A 21,666-nucleotide genomic window follows, 5' to 3' on the forward strand; every position below is an offset into this window, starting at 1 on the left:
ATTTCAGATTTGATTACTTGTTGGTTATGAGTAAATATGATAGTTTCGCATATGATCAAAACTAAAACATGCCCGCAGTGATGGATCAAAAGAATAACGATTCATTTAGTCTGTTTGTAAACACAAGTAGCTTACAGCGCTCACTATCTATGAACCATAAAACCAATTCCTTCGTTTTGCACCGGGGCATTGTGGGTATTGAAGTTTGGTGGTGTCACGTTTTAGATCCAGCATGGCAGGGAAACAGAAAAGGTATGTAGATATTTCCTTTACTATTTGCTGTTTATCACGAGTTTAAACGGCAGGTTCGTGTTGCTTATAAGTGTGATTGTTGTGTGATTGTTGTCAGTCTAGGGGGTGAATTTGTCGTGTCTGATAGACTCGTTTTAGTTAGCTAACATGTCGTGCGATAGCATCTTAGCTACCCATGCTTTTAACGCTAGCGTAGTGTTGGGGGCTTTTGAAAGCACTTAGCTTAAACCAGTATTTACTCTGTTTACTCTTTGTTAAAAACGGACTCTACACCAATATAAACTGGAGATATGTGGCTAGCTAACTGATGAACTAAATTTCAAAACATTTAATGGCATTGGAAACTGTGTATCATATAAAATGTCCCCCATGTTGTCCAACTTATTTTAACTGTTGGACTTATTTTTCTTGTAGAAAATTAGAAGACCTCAGTGTGGATGAGTTCCTGCTGTCAGGTTTTGACTCTGCAGGTGAAGGTGACTCTGAAGAAGAAACTCCCAAACAGAATGGACTCAAGAAAAAGAACAAGAAGAAGGATGTGAGCTCAGCTGCAGCTCCTAAGATGTAAGTCACACTCACTGATACTGATGTGATGGTACCAACATCATTACGGTCTCTCAGGGACACACAAGCATCTCATTCATGTTTATTGTCCTCTTTCTCTATAGAGATGATAAAAAGAAAGGAAAGGCCTCTGAGCACAAGGAGCAGCTGTCCAGGTTAAAGAATAAAGACCCAGACTTCTACAAGTTTCTTCAAGAGAACGACCAAACGCTCCTAAACTTCGATGACACAGACAGCTCTGATAATGAGGATGAGGGGATGTACCACAAATTGCCATCCACGCTGGAGGTAGGCCAGCTGCTGGTGTGTGTGTAAGTTCATAACAAACTCTTTTGGATAACAAAAATCTAAATACTGGCATGCTTTACACGTAGGAGGCCAGCTCTGGTGAGGACGATGAAGAAGGCGAGGAGGGTCAGAAAGGTTCGAAGAAATCTAAGAAATCAGCGGACACCATTAAAGTCACTGACAAGATGATTGAGGACTGGAAAGCTGCAATGAAGAAGGAGCCCTCTCCTCGTCTCTTTAGAGAAGTCACCCAGGCCTTTAAGGCCGCTGTAGCTACAACTAAGGGTGAAGGAGGGGGTCAGTGCCGATACAAAGTGGCTGACAGTTCAGGTAAGGCTCTACCTGCAGGGTCTGATTTGTGTATTCAAGCGTTACCATTTTGACAGAAGAATTATATTGTCATTATCATGACTGAGTGTTGCAGTTAAAAATCTAAATTGAATTATGTTTGAACACAACTTGTCAGTGTTTTGCATTGTATTTCTGGAGTACTGACAGTAGCATTTAACACCAAAAAACAAGGTGATAGCCTAAACTTGTCACACAAGGAAAATTACATATGTTACTAATAACATTGATTGATCAGCGGCTCTGTTCTATTCAAATGCTCCAGTAAGCTAATTGCAGTGTGAGCCAGCATGCACAATACAATGATAGCCATTGTTAATTTTATTATCTATATCTTGTGCTTTTCCTACTGTGACATGTCAAAATGTTCTCTGTGAGAAAGGCATATTATTTGAAAGACACTAGAGCAGCTACAGTAGCCAAGGTGTGACCATACCAAAACAATTTGCTGTATGTTTGGAGTGTTTTCTTCTACTCCATTAGACCTTACATTTTTCCACTCGTGTTATCTAAACACAAACAGCCATACAAGACTGTTGGCTAACTAAAATGGTTAAAAATCAAAACAGGTTTTAATTAAATCATACCTGAGCAAAAAGCAGGTTAAACATAACTGAATTTTATCAGACATTCAGTGGCAGCTGTCAGTACTTAACAGTGTAGTTGGCATGATAATAGTTTGGCCCTACTGTACAGTTTATGATATTCACCCAGTACCATAACAGTATTAAATACCCACCCCTTGTTTCATCCACATTTTCAGGTCACAGATTCAACATTTACTCAATTGTTGTTTAGTTAGCTGTCACAATGTAATCTAAACCTGTAGTGTTTCCTCTAGAAACCCTGACTAAATATTAGGGGTGTGTGGGTTCAGTCAGAAAATGGGCATCATGATTGTTGGATACTTTTTAATACAGGAGGGTCTGATAATGTTCTGTTAACATATTTTGAACTTTTTATTGTTTGGTTCCTCACATTACAGAATTGTAAGCCTTGATATATAGTATGTGATATATTTTGTCATCTTGAGTACAGCACGTAAATATACATAAATAATTATTTTTCTGTCTTTTCTGCAGTGTTCAATGCCTTGGTCCTGTTCTGTATCAGAGATATTTATGTGGCCCTGCAGAGGATGCTCAGCCTAAAGCCAGATAAAGACCAGAAAAAGTATGATGTGGACGTTACATCTGCTGATCTCATCCCTTGTTGACGGTTAATGCAGCGCTGGAAAGATTGGTCACATCTCATTCTGTTTTTCCCCTGTTTTGTTCTCAGGTTAGTGCTCCCATCGTCTAGTCCAAAAGTGGCAGAAGAATCAGATTGACATCAAGATGTATCTCAGTGGAGTGGTTCAGGTTTGTTTTGCTGTTCACCTCAGGTGTCTCTCCTCTGTGTCTCTGTGCTTTCCTCATTCCTAATCCCTAATTCCTGCCTCATGTATTTTTGTGAGGTAAACATTGTGATGTACAGTAGAGAAAATGCAGAGAGATGTGTTTCAGTGGGAGTTTTTGATATAAGACATGACTGAACTGAACATTTTTTGTCTTCTTCATTTGCATTACTAAAAACATGTGTTATTCCCTGTTTTTAACACCTCTCTCTCTCTCTCTTCACTTGTAGCTGTTATCCTGTCTAACAGAGGCTACAGTCATCAGTGCTGTCCTGCGGCACACCAACCAGCTCGTACCTTATTACCTTTGTCTACCTAAACAGTGTCGGCACCTAGTTAAGGTATGATATAAGTCACTGTTGGAGAGCATGGGATGTGACTCTCTGGGATATAGTCTTTTAATGTGTCTTTATTTTTCTTTAAATGTCCCTCACATGTTTGTATCTAGCAACTGATGAAGCAGTGGAGCACTGGGGAAGAAACAAATCGGGTCCTCGCCTTTCTGGCCCTCAACAAAATCTGCAGACACAAGCAGGAAACATATCTTAACCCTATTCTCAAGGTGAGCTAAATTCAGAGTAGTGAGGGGGCACACAGCAAATGTGGATGTAAAATAGACTGGAACAGGAAATTTGCTGATCGCACTCGCCTTACAAAGATCACAATGATACGAACAGACAGACTTAAACTAAGATTTAATTAGAAGAATTAAAGATTTTATGATTGTTTTTAATTTGGTTTTCATTATCAACAGTTAAAACTACATCAACTAGCGCCATGTTGTGTTCACTTAGGTATTTTGATCTCTCTCTCCTCACTTACGGTGTTTTTCTTTCTTTTTGCAGCAAATGTACATATCCTACGTACAAAACTGCAAGTTCACATCTCCCAATGCTGCTGCCCATGATCAACTTCATGCAGCGGACTCTAACAGAGATGTACTCCCTGGACACACAGGCCACTTACCAGCATGCCTTCATCTACATCCGACAGCTGGCCATCCACCTCAGAAACGCCATGACCATGAAGAAAAAGGTTGGTTTTTGAATTGAATGTTTGCTCAGGGAGATGGTTTGCTTTTGTACGCTTTGGTAAGCTTTGATGAGACAGACATACAGAGATGTATTCGAAATGAACTTATATAGATAGAGGAGGACTGTTTGATATTTTATGAAGAGTGATTTTCATGTCATTATTTTTGGATTAAAATTGATTTAAACATCTAATTTACTGACTTAACCACTATAGTTAAAAAGAGCACAAATACTTTCTAGTATGTTCACATTCAACACACCAGCCCGGTGTCTTGGACTTTTATGCTTGTTTTTTGTTCTCATAAGCTCAACTAGGGATGCATCGATACCACATTTTTTCAATCCAATTACAAGTACAAGTACTTACATTTGAGTACTTGCCGATACCGAGTACCAATACGAGTACTTATTAATGCCATTACACTTCATACATTTACTTGTAAACGTGTTTTATTTTCATCAGATATTGTTTCATTAACTGGCTGTAAGAAATTGCTGTGACTGACATTTGAACATTCCATTATATATGGCATTGCCACACATTTTACTCAAATAGAAGTACTGTTATTGACATTTTAGCATTCAACTGCACTTTTTCTTTTAACAAAGAGCCTTGCCACATATTTCACTTGAATATAGCCCACTATTAGCAAACTCTTTGAACTCTGCGTCGTGTTGGTTTTTTAGATGTTTTATCAGATTGCTTGTGTCGAAAGTTATCGCTTTCGTCCCTCCTCTTGACAACTTTGCAGAGCATAATTTGCAGTCCGCTTTACTTTTGTCACCATCATCCACTTTGAAATACCACCACCCTCTCGACATTGCTCTGCCTCGCTCTCAAGTAGCGCCTGACCGCTCAAATGAACGTCACACTGCTGTAAAGTGGTATCGGGTGCTGGGGTATCAGGACACTTTTATGAGTACAGGAACAGGGAATCAGACAGATACCCGATGCTGGTATCAGTATCGGTGCATCCCTAAGCACAACAGCACATTGCAAAAATGGATGAACATTCAGAGTTCAGTTCTTATATTCTTATAGGTGCTAATTTTAAACACCTGTGATCAGACACTGACTCTGTTTGTGTGTGTTCTCTGTAGGAAACATATCAGTCAGTGTATAACTGGCAGTATATCCACTGTCTGTACCTCTGGTGTCGCGTCCTCAGCACCTTGCACCCCAGTGATGTTCTCCAGCCTCTCATCTATCCACTCTGCCAGGTCATAATTGGCACCATCAAGTGAGTATATTTATGTACAATCGTATTCTTTAAAAAAACTAAAAAAAACTTTAATTTACATGTTAGACAATATAACAACAATATGCCAAAGCTCAGATCCTCTGAGTAATGCTGGTACTATTGTAAGTGAATAATGCATCATAGAGTGATTAATGTGAAGCATTGTTGGTTGAGAGTTCTGTGTTTATTATGATTGATGTAAATAATTTCAGAGCCATTGTTATGAAGACATTTAGATGTCAGTTGAATTATTTTATTATTACTTAGTCTATCCACTCTTTCCAGTCTTCCTTTGGCTTATAAAAGAAAAATAAAGAAAATAGTGAACAATCTTACTACCTCTTTTGTAAAAACCAGCACATATTTGTTTTACTGCAACGTACAGACGAGGAAAAGCAGCATATCACCACATTTGGAAAAATTGGAACATTCATATATTTGGCATTTTTGTTTAAAAAAATTACATAAGAATTGAATTGCTTATCACAATAACCACAGGATTTTTTTTTTGTTGATCATCTAATTGATTAATCAGCACCTGCCAAATTAGAAAATGAATATTTCATGTATTTCGTCTTTTCAATATTCTCCACAAAAAAGATGTGGCGCAGTGTTTGGCTTTTAATAAACCGTAACCTTGTGGATCTATTCAAATCAGCCTTCCTCAATTATAGTTGGTCACCTCACCAGTACCAGTACACAGTCAGTGCTTTTTAAAAAAAATTTTTAACGTAGGGCCTTTGTGTCTGAATACCTCCTTAATATCAGCGGTAACTTTTACAAATCAACATAAAGTCACTGCAGCATATGAACAGAGCAGAACTGAGAACAAAGGGTCTCCTGCTGTGACAAGACTGTTTGAGTGACAGAATGACTGCTGGCAAAAAGTGATAAATAAGGTGAGATTATGCACAGAAAACTGCGGTGGTGCTGAAAATTGGTGGATGGAAGTGAATAATAAAATTGAAAAGATAGGTCAGTACTGAGGAATACATTTCATGTAATGATTTGCAGAAATTACATAATGAATAACACACGAAGCTGTAAAAAGAAAATAATAATATGAAAATAATCTTTTTTTTTTTCGGTTGGGAATTATTTTTAAGTTTATAGTTCACCTGTGAAATATCCAGGCTCCAATATCTGTCACTACGCTATGTTGACAAAAATCACTCAATAAATATTTAAAACTGTTAATATTAGACAATACTGTACATAGATTAATTCTTGGATTCACAGACAACAGTGGTAGTATCGTCCCACAAAAGTCTGATGTCAGTCATTTGTTTGTTGTTGTTTGTTGCCTCCTGTAATTGTAGCAAAGAAACTTAAAGCTGCTGCCTGGCATTAATTTTAAACGCAGTGTAACAGTATATCAGTTTTTTATTGGGAGCCTACCATGTTCCCTTGCATTTTACCAACAGCAGGTGGAGACACTGACTGCTGTTTTTTTCTCTCTCTGAACAGACTGGTGCCCACATCAAGATATTATCCTCTGAGGATGCACTGTTGCAGAGCCCTCACCCTGCTGTCAAGCAGCACCAACACGTTTGTACCTGTGCTGCCTTTCCTCTTGGAGGTAAAACTTCATGTCGTCTGCAGTAACCACCATGTGGGGCTGACAGAATCAGTGCAGCTTGTAGTAGATGGTCAAATTTCCAGAAGTCTAATCTGAAGTCTTTCATGCACCAATACACTGCACATGCTCAAAGACCTCAAATAGTTTTGAATTGCGCAGAATAAACAGCAGTCAGTTGGTTGTCTTTGTCACAAATGGAAACAATGAAAAGGTAGACGTGATGAAATGTTCCGTCAGTGGTTTGCTGTGGAAAAACATCAGTGGCGTATGAAATGCATTTTGGTCTCAACGGCCACAACTGAAGGAGCTCAGGAGGAAACACATCGAAGGGTAGAACTGTGTGTGTGTGAGAGAGAGAGACAGAGAGACACCTTTGTTATCAGACCAATCGCAGGTCACCAACTGACAACATTTCTCTGGGTCAGGTGTTAGTCACATGACTGCGCGGCACCTGTGTGTCGTTTATGTGCGACTGTGTGCAAGTGTTTATGCATGGTGTGAGGCGGTGTTGTGGCTTGCAAGGGGGAGAGCAGTGTGCTAGCGACAGCGACTAACTCAGTCCGCTGGGAGTGGTCAATGTGTTTGTGTGTGTGTATGTGTGCGTGTGCGTGCATGCAGCAGTTTGACCGACCTGATAAAGGCGCGGTTGTGGTTTACACTCTGGTCCCAACACGCTGTGCAGACCACATCCTCTCTGCCTATGGCCCACTCCCCACCTCTTTTTCCCTGCACACAGACTCAGTGCCCACCCCATCTCCCCCCTCAACCCCCAACAGCAAGCCGTGTTTATTTGTGACGCACAATATTTCCTGTGTTTTTTTCTCCTTTACTGTTCCCCTTGTTAAAGGCAGGCTGAGGTACGCTGCTACTGTTTTAATTAGAGCAGCAGTAGCAGCCCCTTCCTCCTGTGTGTCTCTGCCTGTGTGTGTTCTCGCATCTCCGAGGGGGGTGTATGATTTGGAGCTTCCTGCTTCACTAGCTACGTGTGTACGAGCGTGCTTGCGCGTGCGTGCATGTGCATGCATCAGGGTTGGCCCATGCCTTCCCACTTCCCCCTGGCTCCCCCGCAGACCGCCACCACATCCTATGTTTGTACAGACAGCACCGGCCAGGAGCGTTGCTCTGCTTCGCACACTGAGCACATTAACGACCACACACACACACACACACGCATGCACGCATACACACATACACACACACTAACGCACAGAAATACACTGAGATACAGGGAGTCAGAAATAGCTTGATATACAAATACAAGACAGAAATTCACTTGTGCACTGTGGGCAGATGTGAAAGCTAAAGCTTGTAGACAAAAAGCCCACACGTTGGCTAGAATGTACTTTCACAGACTAAGATAGAAATGTGTCATCTCTCTAACACTGCTGTATGTAAAATGAACAGTGCAGAATCATAATTGTCAAGGACTAATATCAATATATAGCTGATTATGTATATACTGTAGCTTCAGTTGTTTTCTTGGTTTCCTAATGTTGGACTTATGAAACACTGATGTCTCTGGGGAATGAGAAGAAAGATATAGATTGATCAAATGTATAAAAAAGTGAAACTTCAGACACTTAGATGTGTGGGAGTTATATTAAAAATACTTTATTTAATACTTTAGGCCTTCAGCTTGACCTTTTCAATACATACCTTAATTATGAGGTTTGTCTCGATTGGATAATTGGAACAACAGGTGGACGATGAGGAGTGTGAAAAATATATCCTTTAAAAATACAAACCAATAATAATGGAGAACAGTAAACAAAAAAGTAAATGATGGTTATCAGGTCTCATTTTGCCTGTATGCTTTTGTATTTGCGTTGGGTTCTGGGTCCATGTATTACTCTGTTCTCTGAAGATAATGTACATTGCACTATTGTACCATATCATTTCTGAGGAGTCCAAATTCAGTATTGCTGCTTTTCCTCTACAGATCTTCCAACAGGTGGACTTCAACAAGAAGCCAGGGCGAATGAGCAAGAAACCCATCAACTTTGCAGTCATCCTGAAGCTTAACAAAGTCAACCTGATGGAGAAAGCCTACAAGGTAAGTATTACTGTCATGGATCCCCCACTAGTGAGGACAGAGCGTGGGCCAGATTTTATCTCTTTTTATTTTATAAGGAAAGAGTATCAGCTGATGTTTGTATCTGTGCTTTGCGCCTTTGTTGCACTGAGAAGGAGCAGCAGCTGATCAGATGAGTGGTTTGGGTCTTAGTTAATGTCATTTTCATGTTGCTCCCTGACACTGTGTGTTAGCCTGCGTGTGTGCATGAGGGGATTGAGGGCAGCGCTGAAAGCCCCTTGTCAGGACTCTAAAACTGGCCTGGAGTCACCACGCTCAGTGCTGCGGCCAAGAGGATTGCAGCATGGCCTTCTGGGATTATCCCCCCCCCCCCCCCCCCACACACACACACACACTCACTCTGCTCGCTTGGGCTGTTTTCACTCCTGTCACCTGGGCAGCTGCCACGAACCCCTGCCTCGTAGACTCACAACAGACATAACTAAACAAACACTGATCTGTCTGATATAAGACGCTTATTAAAGAAAGTTTTTATTTATTTTCACAAAGCGAGGCAGCTAAGCTTCTTGTGCTGCAGATGATGTGTTCACACAGCCACCTGAGTTTTTTTTTTTTTTTTTTTTTTTTTTATACTTAAATGTGAATCCAACTGTATTAAATATTTAATTATACTTGCATCAGATTATATCACTTACAATATGTGCTATAACTTTGTAAATATGTATATGGTCCATCCTTAATTGGCAGGTACAATTTAAAAAAAACAGGCGTTGGGTTAGGTTGGGGTGTGGTTTTTTCCATATTTTCATAGAGGTTGTTGATAGTTAATACAAGATGGAGATGGCTGAAAAGGGCCAAATAATACTCTTGTCACTTGGTATGTTGACCTGGCATGTTATTTCCTAGTGTATGGCTTGCAGACTAATCTGTGAATCCTCTGTTTCTAAGCCAGAGGTGACAGAGCTCAGGTGATAGGCTGCATGACAGCTAGGCTAAGCTTAGCCAGATAATCAGACTGAATCACCATTTCATTTCTCTTCATTTACTCAGGCTTACACTATGCTGGTTGATTTGTGTTCAGAAGGGAGTGTTATTATGTTTTGCTCTTGCCCCATGCAGAAGCAAGTTTTATTTTATTAATTTATTTAGTTTTATTTATTTTAAGAGTTGTGATTTCTGTACATGGACTTAACTTGTACAGCTGAGTCAGTGTCATCCACACTTGTCACCATTTTTCTGTTGCTATTTTTCACAAATGTAGCTTGGTAGCTATGTAGGAAGATGACATCCCGTTCTTAATCCTGCCTACAAAAGTGTGATTGCTTCTCTAGCTGGTGGAAACAGCCATCTGAATCACCAAACAAGGCAGAGATGTGGGCAGAGATTCAGAGGTCTGGAACAGGCTAGGTTAGGCTAAGCTGTCATCACAGTGCTTTGTAACAATTAATTTTTTTTGCTGAATGTAGCTGCATAGCAAAGAGAACAATGATGAATTGAAATTTTAGTGTGAATATTGTAATAATATTGTTTGTGAATCTTTAGGACGGGCTGATTGACCAGCTGTATGACCTGATACTGGAATACTTCCACACTCAAGCCAGCACCATTGGATTCCCAGAGCTCGCCCTGCCCACTGTCATTCAGGTAACATGATCTTTTAAACTGATCCTGGAATGGACTTGAGTGAACTAGGTCTGTGAAATTAAATGATTTTATCTCCTCATATTCCAGGACACATTCAGGTGTTTGAGCAGAATTAGGCAAGAGTTAAGACTCCAGTTTAAACTAATAAGGAAGTAGTGACACTGAACATCACTCCCAGAGTTTAAATCTTCTCTGAATAGACGATTCAGGATCTGGTTCACGTCTTGCTAGGCTGAATCTGCTCCCCTCAGGGGAAACAACCACAAACCCTCCTCTGCGGTGCCTGAATACACCGTATGGGCGGACTGGATGATCCTTACACACTGGTTCCTTCTTTCTCATACTCCCCCTCCATGTCCCTGCAGCTGAAAGCGTTCCTGAAGGAATGCAAAGTGGCCAATTACTGCAAGCCGGTGCGCCAGCTGCTGGAGAAGGTACAGGAGAACAGCAGCCACATCACAGGACGGAGACAGAAGGCCGCCTTCGGAGTGGCCGATGCCACCGCTGTGGTGAGAGAGTGTTTGTGTGTGTGTGTGTCTCTGTCTCTGTCTCTCTGTCTGTCTGTCGGTGTGAGAGAGAGACAGAGAGAGGGGAAGCTGGTCTTGTCCTGAATTTACATGCTGCCTTTCCAGAGTTCTTATTTTACCTCTTCCACTCATTTATATTTCTTGTCAGTTTTGCTCTTCTCTTACCTAATATTGAGTTTTTGGAAACTTTAAAATGGCTTTTGAAAAATTAGAAAGCGAGTAAAATATAAATGCAGGCAGGTCCATCAAGACACATTAGTATGCAGGTGAGCATAACATGATTTAAAATATGTCAAAATGTAATAAAATAACTCTGAGAAGTTTTAAAGTGTAGAAGTTGTTAGAGTATTTAATGAATAGCTGGCATAAAAACTTTATACTCACCTTTTTGTCTAAATGACAGGTAATATAATGTAACAGACAAAAACACAGCACAGTCATTTATGGATGAACAGAAGACAGAAATCAGGTGGTACTATTGAATGTCAGAGTCAGATGTTTTTTAGCTGACTCCTAAAACCATCTGTTTTGCTAATCTGTAAGTCAATTTTGTATCATTAGGGCAAGATATAATAATATCTAGTTTGTCATAATGCAGTACACTTAAGTTTTAATTAACAATTAGAAATAAATTATAGCCCTGAAAAATACTAATTACCACTAACTATATTTTATAATTTACCGTTTTCTTGTATGACTGTCAGCGTTGTTGCTTTTCCTACTCTTTGAGGGCAGCGGTTTTATTAAGCAGTCATCATTACTCGTATTTGCCAAGTTGTTATATTAGCTCACTTTGTTAGCCCTCTGGCCACATGTATACTGATGCATTTAAAATGCTCCAAACTACATGGCATGTTTGAGTATGTGCTCTAAATCATACATAAAAAATCCAGACCATGTTGAAAATTGACAGCAGTACTTCAGCAATCACTTTGATGTGCTGTTTGTCAGGTGAGCACCACTCATTTGCTCACTTCACCATGTTTTCTTTTCCAACGATAGTTTAGTCCTACGGGTCAGAAAAAGTTATAAGGGTTTTACTATTTAATTGAACACTTGAGAAAGGCAGAAAGCACTAACGGGATTCAGCACTAATGGAAGCGTAAGACAATCAACAAAATTGAGATTGCAAATTAATTAGTGTGGGAAGTCTGTCCATTAATCCCTCTTGGTAATACATAAATCAGACCTAATGAGGAGTAGTTAGTTGTCACTTTGCCAGCTTTTGGCAAGATGGTGCCAGCTGCTGTGGTAGGTTTGTTGGGTGTTCTCAATAATTGACGACACTCAACAATCAGCCAGCTCTATCCACTTGACTTAGAAATAACCACCAGTTGGTTTGAGTCAATGTTTTCTGCTAAATATGAGTTGTCTCCACAACAGTAACAACACCATGACGTTAGGTTTTTTTTTTTCTTTTTTTTTTTAATCACTTAGTTTAGTCATGTCTGTTTCCTTCATCACTAATGTGTGGGGGGGGTTTCTTATCTGAATGTTCTCAAGAAGCATCTCCGAGAATAGAGTGTATCCAGTGGCAGGACGAAGATAAACTTTTCTGTTTGAAACAGTTAGACGAGAAACTTTTCTTTCGGGCTCTGGTCCAGTTGAGGTAGAGGCTGCAGGCCATTGGATAGTCCTGACCAACAACTCCCACAGGCAGCGACTGATAATGGAGGACACTTCCCTGTGTAAACTCTAAGCCATGGTTAAGAACGACCCTGTGGTTATTGGAAGCTTTTATGGGCTTTTGAACTAGAGGTGCCTCTGCCTTAATGAGTAGCCATTAGTGTGCGTCTGTGGATCCCTGCGTGTGCATGCATGTGCGCGTGCACTTTCTAGTTATGCTACCTGTCCACACACACATGTTTTTATGTGGCTTTGCTGCCACAGAGAGTCTTGATGTGTACTCCTGTTTAATATTAAAGAGCATTTAAGGATGAAATTAAAAAGGATGGTCTTTGTGTAATTTAGCTGATGAGAAAATTTGTGTGTACACACATGGAAGTGTGTGTGTTTTTAACAAAGTACAATAGACAGACAGCACGGCGCTGCTGGCAGCGCCAGCCCCTGTCGCCACGACTCTCTGCTCAGCGGAGGCTGTCGCCATGGCATCCACTCCCCGGCATGGTGGCAGCAGTAGAGGTGTCACCGCAGGCGAAGGAGAGGGGACAGCCCTGCTGCTGCGGTGGAAAAGGCCACGGCCCCCCTCTGGCCACCAGCCCCCCACTGACATGTCACCCAAACTGAGAGCTAGCCTAATTAATGATGCCCTGCCTCCATCCAGGTCGCGCTGGTGTCTCTTGTCGTTCTCTCTCCTGTGGGAAATTTTTTGTTTTGTTTGTCTGAGCCTAGGCTGAATTCAGAAGTAGCTTTTCCATTTTCATTTTCTTATCTAGTCTGTTTTTTTGGGCCTACATGTCACCAATCTTAATAGCCACACAGCAAACTGTGGTAAATGTGTTAAGCTAACGGGCGCAGGAGGCCGTGGTCTGTTCGCTCTATTGGATTTGTTGGTCAGATAATGTGATTGGGCCTAATCAATACCATCCACAAATACCTTTAGGGGAAGGCTGGAGAAGATCCGCTGGTCTCCCCTTTCAGACATCTTCAATCTGTCTGTTTTCCACATTTTCTTCCTCTCATCACTGTCTTGTGTGTCCATCTTTTTCTCTTGGTCAATTGATGTGAAGTTGTGGTGAAAAGCCACTTGTAGTAAAATCATTTTAGAGACTGAATGAACCTGTTAAAAAGAAAACAAAAAATTCCATCCCGATATTCATGCTCATCTATAAACTTTATTATTATTATTATTATTATTATTATTATTATTATTATTATTATATAGTTGTATGGACCTACCCACAGCTGTATATACATTCTTCAACAAAGATTTTAAACACCATCGCTCTCCTGTCAGGCGGCCTGGGAGAAGCAGATCCAGGAGGAGGGGACTCCTCTCAGCAGGTATTACAGCCAGTGGAAGAAGCTGAGGGAGAAGGAGATCCAGCTGGAGATCTCTGGCAAAGAAAGGGTAACTATCCAACCACAAAACATTCACCTCATCCCTCTGAAGTCATCATGAATCACTTCTAGCCTTTTCTTCATGAATGTCAGCGTTACCCACAAGAATCGCTCCTTTCGTAAATCATGAAACGGTCATGCTATGTAGTGGAAAACCTTACTGGCAGAACAATTATTTTATGATCATCAGCATCATCGAGGCAGGCTTGTGTTTTGTAACTTTTGTTTTTGTGTTTTGTTACAGATGGAGGATCTGGACCTCCCTGAGATCAAACGTAAGAAGATTCAGGAGAAGAAAGTAGAGGACAAGAAGGAGTTCAAGGATCTGTTTCAGTCTGACAGCGAATCAGATGACGAGGATGGAGGGTTCAAAATCAAACGTAAGCTGATGATGAGCACTTTTCACTCACATGTGATACTGTTCTGCAAAGGAGGCAAAACATCAGGTTATGATGTACTGTCTGTCTTGGCCTCTAGGGGGCTGTGTTTCGTTACAGCTTGGTCGCCTACTAAAAGCAGAGTTAAGAGGTGATGACAGTTCAGTCTGATTTCTCTACTGTCTCTGTTTCTGGGACAGTCCCCATCTTAAAGATTTGGCTACATGAAACAGATGACCTGCAAAGCAGTTGCCATGAGGCTCTGAGTTATTAAAACATTCACAGAGGCCATTTCTGAGGAACGGAAAATTAAATCCCATATCAAACTCAAGAGAAAATCTCTTGATCAGATAGTTTGGTTTTTTCTCGGCTAAGAGGAGCCATCAGCTCGTCCATCTTTTAAACCCTGTTTCTCGTCCTCTCGGGGTCGTCCCTAGGTCACAGGCAGCTGCAACCTCGCCTTTACAGCTTTACACTCGGACACGCTCCAAGCTGAAAAAGCCCTCCCCAAGGTCACAGAGGAAAGGAGTAGGCGGCAGGGGGATTTTTTTTGTGATGCATCTGGACTTCATTGTAGGGAGAGTCCCCACAAACGGATGGGCAGCTGCCGGCAAGCGGCGGCCCTCCGCCTCTCACTCCCTGCACCCAACCCCCCTCCCTGTTGTTCGTTTCTCCTCCATCCCTCCCACCCTTCGCGCACACACATGAACTGAAACCCCCCGACAGGAAGTACAGGCTTGGATCCCAGCGGGGGTTCCTAATTCAAACCAGCCCAGTGGAACAGCCAGAGGTGGCTGCTCCCTCCCTCCCTCCCTCTCTCTCTCTCTCTCTCTCTCTCTCTCTCTCTCTCTCTCTCTCTCTCTCTCTCTCTCTCTACTTCTCTCTCCCTCTCTCTCCCTCCCTCTCTCTACCTCTTTCATTCTACTTCTCTCGCGCTCTCTTTCTGGCTCTGTGGGCCTCAACCAGCTGCCCCCGCATGTCCTCACAACACGTGCACACTTGCATACACATCTCGATGATAGCGCACAAACGCACGCCCACCACCTTGTCGTCCAGTCTCAAAGAGCCAAAAGCTTTCGGGCAGCTCACCAAAGCTCTTTGTGGTCTCACACACTCCCGGAAAGAGGGGGAGTGTGAGAGCTGGGGGGGGGGCTGATGATTTAGATTGATGTGTGTGCGCGTGTGTGTGTGTGTGTGTGTGTGTGTGCGCGTGTGCGCGTTTTCTGTGGCGGCGGTGTCAGTGTGTGGGGATAATAAGTCTTCCAGGTCATTTAGGGGCAACCTCTAAGGTACTACTGAAATCTGCTTAGTACCATGTGAGCAACAGAGAGTGGGAGAGAGTGAGAACATGTTTGTCATCTTTATATGCAGATAGGAAGGGAAATAGCTGATGTTTTAATAGATGCTGTGTGTGTGTGTGTGTGTGTGTGTGTGTGTGTGTGTGTGTGTGTGTGTGTGTGTGTGTGTGTGCGCACGTGTGCGTGTGTGTGTCCACAGTGCAGCAGACAGAGGAAGCAGCTCTGTTTTGCTTCTCTCTCCTCCACGCCCCCAGCCTCTCATCACACCTCAACTTCAAAGCCTGTGGACCCCAGTTGTCCCTTTGGCTAGACAACACACACACACACACTACTCTGAGGATAGCACAACACAATTTCAGACGAACTCCCAACTTCTCTCCAGCACACACAAACACACACACCAGCACACACACCAACTCTCCCATCATCATCGAAGCTGTGGAACCTGCCTGCTATCTCCATTTACTATATTTAGGCCGTGAGCATAAGATGTCTGAAATTGCCGGTAGTAAACTGTCATGGGTGTTTGTGCAGCAGCAGCGGCGTCTGTAATCGACTCTCAGTTCCATCTCAGGAGGAAATAGACACTTCCAGCTGCCTCTGATACCTGGCCCACATATAGGTGTCTCCAAAGTCTTCAGACATCAGCGATGCGCCAACACAAACTTAAAAACTAACACTTGACAAAATTTGCTGCAGTGTAATGTTTTTCACCGTTTCCCCTCAGGTAAAAAGGGCAGACGTGGGTCAGATGATGATGATGATGATGATGATGATGATGATGATGATCTTGAGGACCTGTCTGACATGAGCGATGACGAGGGGATGGAGGGGGGAGACTCAGGTGGGTCAACATCAATGTCTAATGAGCAAGCATACTGGTAACACTAACATTTTCAGGTCATAATTTGCTGTGTATTGATTCATTTTGTATAATAAGAGACAGTATTACCCCATATTATCACTGCATTCTCATTAATATGGAGGCTCGCAAGTATTAGGGGTAAAACTTCAGATCATTTTTGTTTAGCTGCAGTTTTTAGATTATTAATTGATTAGTCAATTGACTGAAAATTTGCTTATTTTAATAGTTAATGAATTGTTAACGTTATTTCAAAGCAAACATCTGATTTCAGAGGAGATTTGCTGCTTTTCTTAGTTTTATATTTTCAGTTTTATATTATTGCAAACTGATTTCATTTGAAGCAATTTGAAGTTGTCACTTTGGGCTCTGGGAGAATGTAAGGGTCATTTTTCAAGATAGATTAATTGAAAAAAATTATTGACAAATGAATCAATAATGAAAACAAGTTGCATTAGTTGCAACCCTAAATTTTTGCATTGAAATGTGTGAGTCATGCCCTCAAATAAATAAACTTTGAACAGAAATCCTACCTCTAACTGCCTAATTCAGTCCCACAAAAAGTGAATAATTAATGCAGAAATGAACAGATCAGAAACCATCTGTTATTCTGTAAAAGGTAACATGTCAGATATAATTAAGTTGTTTTTACCAGCCAAAACATGAAACATATCCACATAGTCCATATATCTAAATTAGATTGTAATAACTCAAGCAGCACTGTTATTTTGCAGCATCCATAGTTATGAGGGGAAGAGGTCAAATGTTGTAAATGATCAGAGCTTAAACGTGAGGTTGATTGAAAGATCAAAAGAGTCATTGATTAATTGATCAAGGCACTTTTTAGGCAAAAATGACAAATATTCTCTAGTTTCAGCTACTGAGTTGAGAGAATTTGCTGATATGTTTTGTCATATTTGACAGTAAAGTGAATAATATTGTGATGCCATCACCTTGGGCTTTAGGAATTATAATGGACTTTTTTAAAATTATTTTCTGACAATGTTTGGAGGATGAGTCATTTACTTGCTATGAGTAGGAGGGGTCACTGAGTACTGACTTACTAGGGTGCCCAAACTTTTGCATAGTTTTCTTTTTTTAAGTTCATGAAATAAACAGTGACAGTGCATTAACATTTGAAGAAAGGCTCACTTTTTAATGTCTGTTTGCTGCAGGCGTTTTATTTACTTCTTTTCATCTCAAAAATCAACAAAATAAGTAATTTGCTCAAACATTTGCATACAACTGAATAATAAAACAGCTGCTAACTCTCTAGGTGTCCCTACCTGACTGGACTAGCAACAGCAACCTGTAACTTCACACTGCTACAATAGCACTGTTAATTCAAGTGATGCAGTAATGTGTGCACTTAAATGAGGTAATCTGAGCACTGGAATTACTCATTTGTGCTCAGGAATGACCAAAATATAACCTCTAATAGCTGCTGGGCTCTGTGCATTCTCTAGCTGCTGAATAAGAAGTGTTTCCTGTCTGTATTCCAGATGATGACGAGGATGGTGATGAGGATGATGAAGGGGATGAAAAGGCATCCAAGGCTCCTCAGCCGCTGTCCTCCTCTGCTCTGATAAAGCTGGCAGAGGGAGATGAGGATGTGGTGGAGGACCTGGAGCTGTCTGATGATGACTGAGGTTCATGGATGCACAAAAATTGAGTTCACCTGAGAGACTTTTTTTTTTTTTCTCCACCTCAACATCCGTCTATACTTAGAGTATTTTTGGACTTTTTGCAATATTCTTTGCTTTTGAATTTTGTATTGCTTCACCTGTACAGTCCAAATGTGTTCATGATATAATTTTATTAAGCATTGAAATTGTTAAAAAAAAAAAAAAACCTCCAGACTCCTTCTTTGCTTTTTTTTTTTTCTTTCTAAGATGCAAATTAATTGAAGCGTGTATGTGCATGTCGATGCACAAATGCACCTGAAGTAAGTCATTTGTGTCCTCCGTACATGTGCACACCTGTAGGCACCCTGAGGCTTTGTGAGGACAGGCTATTTGGAGAGAGCTATGAGCCTCGCTGAGCTGGGCCGAGCCAGGCTGGGCTGGCCAAGAGGAGGGGTACAGAGAGGCGGGTGTTGAGCCCCGAGGCAGCAGTGCTGTGCCAGGCTGGCAGGGTGGCGTCTGATGCTGTGCCAAGACTCTCTGCCCAGGTGGTAGAGCAGCAACACAGGCTGGTCTGTTTCTGTGCCAACTCCTCATACCCCCACCCCCATACCCCCTCCCGACCACTGTCTTTTCTGTCTGTGTATTCACATGCTCAGACACGGCTTTCCTACTCTAACTTATCCTGTGTTCTTTCTCAGCTTTACTGCAGCTTTCACCACTAAACTAAAGGTGATCGTGGCCTTTGTTGGGTAAACGATTATTGCATGCAATCACTGGTGTAAGACACAGGGCAGAGAAGTTGTTTGACTTGAACTGAAATGCCACAAATGAAGATTTGATTTGTGTCGCCACATTTCTTGTGTAGTGATTTTCAGTGCATACAGAAACTTCTGGTGCAGAGGCCCAGCCTAAAGCGAGGGGAAGTCCCAGCAGAGTTTGTAGAGCATACTGCTTCGGTGTAAACTCTTTGAAGGAGGAAGGTAAGCGTGATTGGGGGATATTCCTGGTTCTGGTCCTGTGTGTGTGTGTGTGGGTGGGTGTATGAGGAGAGGTCAAGTTTATCCCCAAAGGCAGGGTGGCCCTTGGCCTGCAGCTGAACCTCACACTCTGACAGCTGGTGTTGACCTGAACTGTGCCCCCCATGGGTCACCTCCCCTTCACATACACACACACACCAGGAGACCACATTCTCCCTCCTGCATGTTTTTACAGAAGAACCACAAACACCTGAGGAGGAAAAGGCACACACACACATACAGACACATATATATATACATATATATATATATATGTATACACAGACACAGGCATGCAAATATGACAGAAAAGAGAAAGCACAGGAAATTCTTTAGGATTTATTTCACCTGTGTGGTGAATAGAAAAATAGGATGAAGACAAAATTTTTGAAGGGAAATCTAGAGACCATTTTAATTCATTGCTTGCGTAGTTAAAAAAAAAAAAAAACAACCATAACAAATTCAAAACATTTGCATTAAGAGCTTTGTGCCTTTCTTTTCCCTGCAACCAAGAGAAAACCATGTAAAAGTATCTTTGGAATCCATCTGAAGGGCTAATTATAATACATATCATAATCTGCTTTATCTACTACATCAAAAGTCCTATAAATATTTTTTTCCTCATATTTATATGCTGAAGTAGCATTCAAGATTGGAGCGTCTTTTAATATTACACTTTTAAAAAAAAGAAGGCAGAACAAAAGTATGAACAAAAAGTACCACCAAAGTTCAGCAAGTCACATTTTTCAGTAAAGAAAACCTTATTCGTGCAACTACATTTAACAAAAAGTAAAAGTACCACGTATGTAACCTTCAGGATATTTTCATCTTAAGCATGATTCTGTACAATTTTGCATGTTTTTCCTACCTCCCACAGTAGTCAACACAAGCGTACAATGACACATCAGAGACGCTTCTCCATTTCACCAGCATTTTGAAGCCTTTCTATGTCAGGAAATGACAGCTCTACTTGTCCCCCCCCCCCCCAACAAAAAAAAATAGAGTCCATCATGTGAGGCACTAGCCTAGCATTCCCCTGTTGGACCAGTCTTTCTCTGAGACTATTAATGCAAAAAGAAGCAGACACATTGTGAAACATGGTTCCTATTCCACACATCCGGTCATCTTTGGTATTGGGACAGTGGAATGCATAGTTGCAGTGATAAAGAGGGAGCTGGTCAGATGTGCTGCTGCTCAGCATATGCTTCAACTCCAGCCTCTAAAAAAGACAGCTCCACGCTGCTGTTTGGCCTCGGGAAACAAACGAGCAGAAGGGAAGGAAGGGAGGGAGAGAAAAGAGGGGAGAGGCGTCTCTTTTTTAATTCCTGGGTTCTGCAGGGCTTGTGGTGAGAGCAGTCAGAGATGGAGACTAGAGAAAGAAAGTGAGTGAGCAGAGCTTCCTCCAGCCCAGGAAGGAAGGAAGAGTTTCCGCTAGCGTCTGACTGTCTGACTTGCAAGAATGTCGCGTTTGTGGCAGGGCTTCGCTCCTTTTTTTTTTGGCAGGCTGTCTGTGACCAGCTGTCTCCTTTTCCTCCTTTTTTCTTTTTCTCCGTTGCTCTGTCGCTTCACGTGTCTCCCTTCCAACCCAGTTTCTTTGGATTCTGCTCGGCTACAGCCACTGCAGAGGAACTCAAGAGTCTGATTGGTTTGCCGGATGTGGTCCATATCGTTCAGTTGTCTTTTAATCCAGTCCAATGTTTTCCCATAAATTTCAGCGTAAGCGTCCCAAGATGAGGGAGGGGGGATCTGGTAAATAGAGCTTGGGAGTCAATCTCTCTCATTTGCGTAACCCCAACCCCCCTTCCCCTGGCTAGTTCTGAGGCAGGTCTGCCCTCCTCACCCCTGCCTGCCAGCTCCTACGAAGGAGTTTTGGCCTCGTATCTTCCCGCCACAGTGGAGCCGTTGCCGTTCTCCTGCTTGGGGGATGAGCACCCTGGGGTGGGACCGCTGTAGGGAGAGGAGCTGCTGCTGGTGGAAGTGGGTCTGTGGGGCAGGGACAGAGACAGAGGCAGGGGGGTATCAGATGGCGTGGCGAGGGGGTCCCGATCCCGCTCTGGGGGGCGCAGAGCGGCAGAAGGCGGAAATGGGAAAGCCAGGGGGAATCCAGTCATGTAGAAAAGCCTGCCGACGCGACGCGCCACCTGAGGAGACGAGAAGAGACCACACGGACTGTCAGTGCATCCTGCTGAGTGCTGTGTAACAGACTAAAGTTTATACTGTATGTTAGAGAGAGAGAGAGAGAGAGAGAGAGAGCAGAGGAGGAGAGGCTGCGGTCTGTGGGGCAGGCTAGTTTTAAGAGAATCAGCTATGCTACGCTAACAGTTTGTCATGGGCCTTACGGACAGAAACGCACATCCACGCACACACATACAGCTCACTTCCAAGTCCACCTGATGCCACACAAACACACACGCAAGTCTGTGGTGTGTGTACCTGTGAGCGGATCTTGAGCGCGGGCCCCAGCTTTAGTCCCATGGTGCTGAGCAGGTGCTCCTCAGTGAGCAGTGGTAATGTCTCTCCATCAATGGCCTGCTCCCGAAACACCTGGCGAAGACACAGCCG

General features: G+C 42.2%; 2 protein-coding genes across 6 annotated transcripts in view; one reads left to right on the forward strand and one right to left on the reverse strand.

The window, feature by feature from the left end:
• Positions 1-98: 98 nt before the first annotated feature.
• noc2l (NOC2-like nucleolar associated transcriptional repressor) lies at positions 99-18,327 on the forward strand. Its single transcript, XM_018665982.2, is given in 20 exon segments — positions 99-252; positions 667-816; positions 921-1,104; positions 1,191-1,434; positions 2,535-2,625; positions 2,734-2,758; positions 2,760-2,813; positions 3,079-3,189; positions 3,297-3,410; positions 3,694-3,744; positions 3,746-3,883; positions 4,984-5,123; positions 6,591-6,702; positions 8,642-8,755; positions 10,277-10,378; positions 10,744-10,887; positions 13,823-13,936; positions 14,171-14,306; positions 16,329-16,445; positions 17,966-18,327. Coding segments are annotated over 20 exon segments (2,307 nt in total). The 5' UTR covers positions 99-232; the 3' UTR covers positions 18,112-18,327.
• Positions 18,328-19,430: 1,103 nt separating this feature from the next.
• Positions 19,431-21,666, reverse strand: part of samd11 (sterile alpha motif domain containing 11) — an 82,772-nt gene continuing 80,536 nt past the window's right edge. For 4 of the 5 annotated variants that reach the window (XM_051071182.1, XM_018665992.1, XM_018665994.2 and 1 more), the window contains 2 exons: positions 21,538-21,648; positions 19,431-21,245 (listed from right to left, as the gene is read on the reverse strand). In XM_051071182.1, the coding sequence (XP_050927139.1) occupies positions 20,961-21,245; positions 21,538-21,648 (396 nt within the window). In that variant the 3' untranslated portion in view covers positions 19,431-20,960. The remainder of the gene's footprint in view (positions 21,246-21,537; positions 21,649-21,666) is intronic. The other variant, XM_018665993.1, reaches the window with a different exon arrangement.

The sequence above is a fragment of the Lates calcarifer genome, linkage group LG6, assembly GCF_001640805.2.
Source record: "Lates calcarifer isolate ASB-BC8 linkage group LG6, TLL_Latcal_v3, whole genome shotgun sequence".
Lineage (NCBI taxonomy): Eukaryota > Metazoa > Chordata > Actinopteri > Centropomidae > Lates > Lates calcarifer.